At 37.6% G+C, this 9,915-nt stretch overlaps 1 protein-coding gene across 1 annotated transcript; it reads left to right on the top strand.

Moving 5' to 3' along the window:
- The first annotated feature begins 1,506 nt into the window (after window positions 1-1,506).
- Window positions 1,507-5,840, top strand: LOC109936586 (interleukin-8-like). The gene is made up of 4 exons (XM_020535188.2): window positions 1,507-1,645; window positions 3,376-3,511; window positions 3,644-3,727; window positions 5,006-5,840. Exons 1-4 carry the CDS (start codon window positions 1,507-1,509, stop codon window positions 5,031-5,033), a joined length of 387 nt encoding a protein of 128 aa, XP_020390777.2. The 3' UTR covers window positions 5,034-5,840.
- Window positions 5,841-9,915: the final 4,075 nt, after the last annotated feature.

A 9,915-nucleotide genomic window follows, 5' to 3' on the forward strand; every position in this document is an offset into this window, starting at 1 on the left:
TGTTTAATAGAAAGTATTTACTTTAGGGAAAGCAGTACCTTCTGAACTTGAAATTACAGGAGATTCTGTGCTACATAGGAAATTCGAGAAAATAATCAGTTTTAAAGGGATCCAAATTCCAACAAATCCAAAGGAGTGAGAATAATGGACAGAAAGGAGTCGAATGGCCTACTCTTGCTCCTACATTTATTCATTTCTTTTCTACTTTTCTTTCTATCTATCTATTTTCTAACTTTCCTTACAAAGTATTTAATATATACATTTTTTCTAAAGTTTCTTGCACTACACAGACCTTTCAAGGGAACAACACAAATACTTTACACGTTTCACATAAATGTAATTGAGCTGGAATTTTTGGAGGCAGCAGAGTCCCCCTGTCAGGTCTGAAGTTTGAGCTCATTGACCCTGCGTTAAGAGGTGGCAGGACCCATGATTGCATTTTGCTGGTGCCAGCCCTCTAGGTGACTACTGCTGGGTTTGTTGCCCTTCAATAGGGCACCCAATCAGAGGCAGCTGCATCTGTACCAAGAATGTGAGTCAATGGCAGAGTGCCCTCAAATGGAGGTCTCATGCCACCAGGGCCTACCTGACTGGTCATGGTGGCAGGAGTCACTGATGCCAGGCAGCGCTGAGGTCATGAAAAGTGACAGCTGCTGCTAAGGAGGGATGGCTCCTCTTTGGGTCATGGAATTCTCAAAAACAGTCTGCAACCACCCCAAGCGCTAAACACCAGGACCTCGCTTGGCAATTTCCTGAAGCAGCAACAGGCCCACACTGCTGGTAAAATGGCAGCTTAATGGTAGCTCAATGGGAATCCTGGCAGCCACCTTTCCCATTTTCTCCTAAAAATATCTGCACCATTGTGCTCAAATTATCATTACTCTGCCAACTGACAATACCCTCAAATGTTCCATCATTTCGTCCACTATTTTAATGGGCGTTTTAATTCAAATTCAAATAAACATGTTAAATAAAATGAAGAAGAATATCACATCAATACGTTCCGCTTTTATCCACTGATTCCATTCACAAAAATACTTTGGCATAAATCCATTGGTAATTGATAGTGTTTACATTCTGTGGAACTCGATGGTATTATTTAGATACGAACATATGTCAGGAGCAGACTAACAGATATATATTTGATTTAAACATAACTTCACTGGAATATAACATTAATGCTTAAAACATATTGCCAGTATTTTCATTATAATTTTTAAGAAGATTTTATGCAACAATTTACCGCTACTTTTGCTAATTATGTATAAAACGAGAGCAAAATTTAAAAAAACAAAATCTGAGAGGAAATTTATTTCTTCTCTGTATATTTGAACCATTTTTTTCTTACGTTTAAACATAATATAGTTTACATGCATGGGTTGGTCTTATATGTATCAAACTAGCGGAAAGTTTGTATTTCATAACACTCTGGGAAATTCCTGGGAAGTTACGTCATTTCATGTAATTGAGTGGCTGAATTCTGGTTATAAATAGGGACACTGAGCAATGGAGGAGTTAGATACAACAGCAGCAGAGTGCAGCAACAAAGAGAATATTAAGACCATCATACAAGAAAAGACAATGAACAGCGAAGTTACTTTTGCCATCTTGACTGTCTTTGTACTTTATGTGGCTTCCACACAAGGTAAGAAATACTCAGACTTAAAGCATTTATGAAAAAGTAATATCTTATGCAGCACATTCATGTAAATAATTGACTTTGATATTTAAATTAGAGAGTTGCTATGATACTGAAACATACTTGTGTGCATTCTATAGCTTTAAATTGTTAACAGCTTGTATTGTAACATTTAAAATACAGTAATTGCTAATGTTAGACTGAATTTACACTTATACAAATTACATACTTTCACAGATGAGTGCAAATAATACTAGATAAGATTTGTATTTGAAGTAATAGATGGTATTGAGTATTAGGAGACAATAACTTTTAAACATAGACTGAACAGGCTACATCTAGGGACTTATCGACAGTTTGTAACTTGAGAAATGTGTTCAAACGTGTTCACAAATGGGCTGGCAATTTTGTTGCTGAGATATTAAGCCACCATCTCACCTTTGTAGAAGCACCATCGAAAGCAATGCTCATATGTAAACTTACTGCCTTTCAAGTCAAATGGTAAGGTGCAATACCTTTCGTACTGTTAAAATTTGCTAAAAGTAGAACTTTTTTTACATTATGTTGAGGTAACATTATTCAGTATGAAACCATCAGGGTGGGACACCTTTAGGCTTATCAATTGGGTAGCTCTTCTGAAACGAAAAGTGAATAAAGGATAGGGTTAGTAACTAACCCGATCGCCAATGTACACAAGGAACAAAAGCATAAGGAAATATTTTGAAGGGTATTTTTAACTATGGATGTTCAGTAAGACAGTAATGGAAACATAACTCTTTAAGGAGCATATTTTTTTCTCCCCAGGCCTATATAGCTCCTCTCACTTCAGTGAAATATACTGCCAAAGCAAAGTTATCCCAATTAGCCAGTCAGAAGGGTCAGGCTTGACGTTATTTTATTATTTACCGGATGAACTTTAATTCATGTCAGTGAGATTACTTTGCATGCTTACTAACTTTGAACAGAACAGCTTCCTCATTGTATTTTGCTTTTATTCACCAAGCTGTCAATCAGACTAGCATTTCGACAATTAAAGGTAAACATACGTGAAGATCACGATAGCCAATTTATATAGATATCTAAATAACAAGTAGTGAAACTTAACTCTTGACTGCGAGGGTCCTGGTAACCTGACAGAATTGCTAACACAGAGGTGAAATTTGCAAACTAAGTGAGGAAATAAAGTACTAGTCAATGGAATTTTTTATTTTTCTGCAGTTAAGCACAACAAATATCAAAGGCTTCCAGGAGATATGTACTTCATACTTCCTCGTGCATTTTCATTTCATCCTTCCAGAACACCAGCTCCACTCTCCTCCCTTTTCAAATTCTCCTATAAAGAGCACAGAACGTTTCGGTTTGACATCTTGGCTGAGTGTGTCATTTCTTCAGTAGTCTACTGAGGTGTCGCCATATTTCACACAGTCAAATCTTGATTTGGTGATCAAAGTTAGCACCATCAGACCCAAAGGCAATAATCTCCACAGATGAGAGATTTACTCTCACTCTGGTCCAAATTCATTTTATGGACTTCATTTTTTGATTTTCACATTTAAAGTTTAATGTTAAAGATCTGAAATATAATGGCTAATAATTGGCTGGCACCTATGCTGCTATGAAGAACTTTCTTGCAATGAGATATCACTTTGTCTAAGAATATCTCTATATCCAAAGGGAAAATATATTTACAGTTAAAGTTACCAATATTAATTTTCTATATTCCGTTTTTCCCACAGCTGCATCTCTTAGACACACAGGAATGAGCTTGCGATGCCAATGTATTAAAACAAACTCCAAATTCATCCATCCAAAACACATGGAGAATATTGAAATCATTCCAAGTGGTCCACATTGTCCAACTGTTGAAATCATGTAAGTTTTAATAACATTGATTATAGATAAATCTGTTGTGTATGTACACAAAGTTGTTATTTTAATCTTTTTTGAATTGCAAGTAAATAACAGAACATTAAAATGTTATCTTTCCTTTTTCACGTCTTTCAGTGCAACCCTTAAAAGTGGATCCCAAGTGTGTCTGGATCCTAATGCCGTTTGGGTGAAAAAGATCATTGACATGATGACCAATGGGTAAGTTTTGAAATTTAGCTTGTGTTAAAACAATATATCTATCTTAGCACTCTAAGAAGTAGCAAGCAGTACATAGGGAAGAAGGGACTCAATATATAGGGTAGATTTTTATCCTCACTGTCTGGACAATAATCCAGAAATTCAGATTGACCAACTATTAGGAAACTCATCTGATCATGGGGAATGAAAATCAGGTGGTTATTTTTTTGAAGAGCTCGTAACTTACTTCACTAGACACTGCCTAAGTAGTAACAGTGAAAATCTGTATAACTAATTTGGTAAGTTATTGATAAAATTATATTTTAGGATTGCAAAAAAGAGACTAGAAAACTTGAAATGAATAAAATGCAGTGGTTAGTGAAGCATATTGGACTTAGTTCAAACCATTATTTCTGCATAGTGGTGAGGGAAGGAAATTGCAATGTAGACAAAACATCCAGATTGAACCCCAAAAAGGGCCTCCTCAGGTATTTCATGAGCAGCTCAAAAAGCAACACTGTTTCTTTAGTTGGCAATGTGCCTTAATTTTCATTCCGAAGTTTACCTTCTGCAGTCTGAATGTAATGCTGATGCATTTCTCAAACACCCATTCCATTACATTGTATACAGTAGAGAACTGGCTTTGATCCAAGTTATGCTAACATTACCAAAGTGCTTTGTTGCAACTTCATTTGCTTGACTTGAAAAAGATTTAAATTTTAGCAATTATTATCAGGTGGAAATATATTTTGTGGCTCCTTATTCAAATGTCTTCCCATGACAAAGGGCACTATGCTATTGACCAACAATAAAGTGGACAACATTTTGTTCCTTATCCTCTTTCTGTCAGCTAAACTCCAAGAGCTTGATTAATGGAAGAGATTACAGAAACTGGGCTTGTGTGCTTTGATGCAAAGAAAGTTATCGGTTAATCTGATTAAGGTTTTAATTTAGGATTTTGAAAGGAATTTGTGAAGTCAATAGGAAACCTTTTCTCATTAATGAGAAGGTCTAGGATAAGAGGCATACTTTAAGATCCTTTAAGATACTCTAAAGTTGCAGAGCCATTCTAAAGAGAAATTAGGAAACTGTGCAGAAAATTAAGGTAAGGTTAGTTTAATTAATGTTTCAATCCGAATTTGATCACTGATCAGAATTGTTCTTCTGTTCTGAAGAACTTGTACATGAAATAATATTTAAGATATTAATTTAAGAAGTGGAATGCTTTCCTGAATATTTTTGGTGTATGTTCCAGCATGATTGATGGTAATTTTGTATTCATTTCTGTATTTTGTACAGTCCGAAGAAGGCTAACAAACCTCACTGAGAAAAGCTCAAAGACTTGACTGCCAAGAATGTGACACATATCCATGCTGAGACACTGTACAACCTCAGGAATTTAAATTTGTTTAACAATAACTTTCAAGCCTGTGTAGATCTCAGCAACTGACTGTATGACAAATGTAAAACAGTGTAGTTATAATTCAATTGCAAAATGGAGTTAACTATCTCGTCAACCATTGTTATATTTATTTATTTATTTATTCAATATTTAACAATTTTATTATTTAAAATTGGTTGTGGAATCTCAAATGCTTGTGGAGATTCTTCAGTGCAAGGTTTATAAAACTCCCAATGCAATGCAATATGTTAAAAATAATAAGCAACTACTTAGACCAGTGTGTTTTGCTATTACCCTGCCAAAGTGTATGGCAGGAGAATAAGATAGCCCCCATTGGAATTCAGGACAAAGATCTTCTCTTCACTGAGAGCTCATTAATCTGTATCATAATGCCAAGAGATTAGACAATCTGCTGAAATATGCTGTTAAATTGCTGGTCAGTTCAGATGGTATAATTTTTATCCTGTTATTAAATTGCCACACGTTTGCTGCCTGGTTACATGTTAACATGGGATTTAGTGGAACTGAAGTTTACAATTTTGATATGGCATGTTGTCGTTTTTGTAATGGTATATCTTATTGTACTTTATTAAAATTGCATTTTATTTATGAAGTGTCAATGTTCTATGTTTTTATATTTTTCCATGAAACTATTTGGTCATTTTATTATCAAAAACATATGTACATGGAAAAAAAAGACTGTATTTTAGTAGCAATTGTTAATTGATAAATATTTATATTTAAATAAAGGAAAAATTGTTTTCTATATATGTTATCCATCAAATTTGTTGTCTCTTTTCAAAACGTTGAGCTGATCAGAAATGAGTATTCAACTGAATGTTAATAGACACTCTCAGCGCCATAGGCTCAAATCCCTTCCAGAAACAGGATTCATATTCTAGGCTGACACTTTCATTGCAGCGCTGAGGGTGTGCTGTACTGACATCGGTACCTTCCTTCTAATAAAGAATTAAACCAAGTACATGTCTGTTCTCTCACGTGAACAAGCAAGGGCCTGTGACATTAATCAAAAAACTGGGGAATTCTCTGGTGCCCTGGCTAAAAATCACCCACTAAAAACATCTAAAATATATGACCTGGTCATTTATCATATTGCTATTTGTCAATAGTTGTGCCAAATTTAGCTGCCACATTTTCCTACATTACAATGTGAATGATACTTCAAAAGTAGTTCATTGTCTAAAGTGTTTTGGGAGCTTCTGTCATTGTGAAAAGAGCTTTAGAAATGCAGGGCTAAATTTTATTGAAAATCAACTAAGTGTCGATTTCAGGGAGTTTCATGAAGGCTCCACCTCAATGAGCTCGAGTGAGTTATTCCATGCAATTATCTGCTGCTCATCTCATTAAGTATCCACTATGGATTTATGACACAGCTTTCCCATGTTGCCTTGCACTCACCATTGCTGGGACCTTCTAGCATTATGCCGTCATCACTGCATTTAAACCCTGGATGCACATTATATCAAATGATGCCAACCTGGTCTGAAGTAGCTACCTGTGTCGGTAGCTTTTTAAAAAAGTAGTTCATGAAATGTGGGTATCAGTGGCTAGGTTAGTAATTGTCCATCCCTAACTGCCCTAGAGTTGAGTGACTTACTTGGCCATTTCAGTGGGCAGTTAAGAGTCAACCACATTGCTGTGGACCTTGGTTCACATGTAGGCCAGACCAGATAAGGACAACAGGCTTCATTCCTTGAAGGACATTACTGAACCAGTTTGTTTTTCACAACAATGGGTACAAGGTTGTCATTTGGGCTATATTGTTTTTTAATTTTAGATTTTTGTTGAATTCAAATTTCACATGGTGGGATTTGAACTTCTACCAAGAACATTAGAGCTTGGGGTTCTAGGTTACTAGTCCAACAACGTTACAAATACACTACTTCCCCACAGTTTGGAGAAATGTGCAGCAATGCCACAAGAAGATCGATAACATTCTGCATCCTGCAAGAGCAAGTGGTCTGCTACTTCACCCTCACTGTAACTCTGTCATTGCATCCACCTCTCACCAAAGCTCATGGTCTACCACTCTCAGCATCACAAGTGGCATTTTTCCTTATGGACTCTTGCCCACCCTGTCCCAAGCAAACCATTAATCCACCCTGCCCTCTGCACTGGCAACTCACTCATTTGGTACACCTCACCACTCTTTGAGTGCCACAATCCCAATGCCACCTTCCATGGATGGAGGGTGCAGCTAGATACTGACCATGGGGAGCATTCCCTTAAGGTCTTGCAAAATATTAATCAAGATGCGAAACATTGATCAAGGGAAGACGCAGCACTTTGTGACTGCCAGTTACCTGTTCAGACTTCCATGTTGGGAATTGGTGCTGTCTAGTTTATCTCCATCACCTAGGAAAATACAAACTGTATTTCACAATTAGAAATTAGGTAATAATGGGGTGTTAATGCATGCAATAGACTTCCCTCTCACTGGCAAGATTCTCATCTCACTGTTAAAATTTTGGGTGATTGATTGGCCTTGTAATTTTCAATGTTGAGCATCTCATTTTTCTGTTCTCACTAGAGTTTACCAACTCACCATTTCCCACATCTTTCAGGTTTGGAGAGGTTCTTCCTTCCAGCTTACAGTATTTTAATGGCTAAAGTAATAAGAAATACCCCTCTAACTATCTTATTCTATTTAAATAACTCTCCATCCATAAGCTTTAACTTAATTTCATTTGTAAAAGTTTACCTCAGAATGAATCAAAGAGTAGCGTTTTCGAAGCCTGTCCAAAGCATTTTGAAGAGCAGCCAAGGGGAATTTATTGGGTAGTTGGCAAAAATTCAGTTTTCTGATAGTGAGTTAATGTTGTGTTTTTATGTTCTCAAAGGCTTTCAGGCAGGTCAACTTTCCTGACCTTACCTCTTTTGCATTCAATTGCATGCAATGATACTCACTACCACCCTAATCCACATGAATTATGTTCACAGGCACAATCTAATAGAGGCATACAGTCATACAGCACAGAAATAGACCCTTCAGGCTGAGTCATCCATGCCAACCAGACATCCCAATCTGACCAAGGCCCATTTGCTTGCATTTGGCCCATAACCCTCTGAATCCTTCCTATTCATATACCCATCCAGATGCCTCTTAAATGCTATAATTGTACTTATCCCCACCACTTTCTCTGGCAGCTCATTCCATACATGCATCAACCTCTCAGGAAATCTTTGTCCCTTAGTTCCCTTTAATAAGTCATTCCCCGCTCATCTAAAACCTATGTCCTCTAGTTTTGGACTCCCCCATCCTAGGAAAAGGATCTTGGCTCTTCACCGTATCCACACCCCTCACGAATTCATAATCCTCTGTGAAGTCACTCCTCAGTCTTCAATGCTCCAGGGATAAGAGCCCCAGTGTTATCAGCCTCACCATGCAGGTAAACTTCTACAGAGCAAAATGTTTTCTGCACCCTCTCAAGTTTAACAACATTCAACCTGCTTCGCTCTCCATAAGTTTACCTGACCAGCTAAGAATTTTCAGCATTTTCTGCTTTTATATCTGATTTCTAGCATTTGCAGTAGTATGCTTTTGTTTAAAGTCAAGACAGAGGGATAGAGTGGATAGGGAAATGCTATGCCCACTAGTGGAGAGGTCATTTACTGGAACATAGATTTATGGTTGAATTGGTGAAACGATTAATGAGGAGTTGAAGAGTAATGGTGATAAAATTCTGGAAAGGGTATTTGAGTCAGAAATCCACATCACAGTTTAGAGCAGGATGACAGAGGGGTGTTGTCTAGTTCCCCCACAAAACAAGTTAGATAAGTTGGACCTGAATGTTATGAATGAATTTGCCCAGGTGTCCTGCAATACTGAAGTGGTCAAATCAATATGATTTAACCACAAGCTGGTTAATGCAAAACAGTCCCAACTTTATTAGGACAAATTTATCATAACCTTAAATACAAAACATACAACCTCTAATTCAATTTGGCCCCATAAGGTTACAATATGTCTGGAGTCTCTGGTAGATTTATGCAGTCACTCTCTCACCGGCTCTGTCTCTGGGTCTGCGAAGATGCTTTCTTTTTCTCTCTCTCTGGATGGTCAGCTGGTCTCTGCCCCTTCCCATTCTGGTCTCCTTGGAAGGCCTCAGATGCTTGCAAGAGGGTTCAAGGGAGCGGTCTGCAGGTAAACCCTGTTTTTATACATTTTTGAATGGCTCTCTGGAATTTTCTGTCCAATGAGGGAGACTCCCTTAATAGTTTGAAACAGAGTCAATCATTTGGATGTCATGCTACTGTTAGTTTCTTTGTGTAGCATAAGCCAGTGCCTTTCTATCTGGGATCTCCTTTGTTTAGTGGATAAGTTGTTGGGGTATGTCTGTCCAGGATAACTGTTGCCTCTTGCATGATACTAATGTCATTAGCACTTGGCTGCTGTGTTTGCACTGTGTCTGCTTTTTTTATTCATTTGTGGGATGTGGGCATTGCTGGCTGGCCAGCATTTATTGCCTGTCCCTAGTTGCTCTTGAGAAATTGGTGGTGAACTGCCTTCTTTAACCAGTGCCGTCCATCTGCTGTGGGTTGACCCACAATGCCATTAGGGAGGGAATGCCACAATTTTGACCCAAGAATCGTGAAGGAATGGTAATATATTTCTAAGTCAGGATGGTGAGTGGTTTGAAGGGGAACTTGAAGGTGGTGTTGTTCCCATATATCTGCTGCCCTTGTCTTTCTAGATGGAAGTGGTCATGGGTTTGGAAGGTGCTGACTTTGGTGAATATCTGCAGGGCATCTTGTAGATAGTACACACTACTGCTACTGAGTGTCA

Source organism: Rhincodon typus, chromosome 1 (assembly GCF_021869965.1).
Source record: "Rhincodon typus isolate 14 chromosome 1, sRhiTyp1.1, whole genome shotgun sequence".
NCBI lineage: Eukaryota > Metazoa > Chordata > Chondrichthyes > Orectolobiformes > Rhincodontidae > Rhincodon > Rhincodon typus.

Excerpts from the sequence above, each read along its gene's own strand:
- LOC109936586 (XM_020535188.2), top strand. The coding sequence starts at position 1,507 with ATGGAGGAGTTAGATACAACAGCAGCAGAGTGCAGCAACAAAGAGAAT. Across the intron at positions 3,512-3,643 it reads TGTCCAACTGTTGAAATCAT|TGCAACCCTTAAAAGTGGAT; the intron begins GTAAGTTTTAAT and ends CACGTCTTTCAG. Across the intron at positions 3,728-5,005 it reads ATTGACATGATGACCAATGG|TCCGAAGAAGGCTAACAAAC; the intron begins GTAAGTTTTGAA and ends TATTTTGTACAG.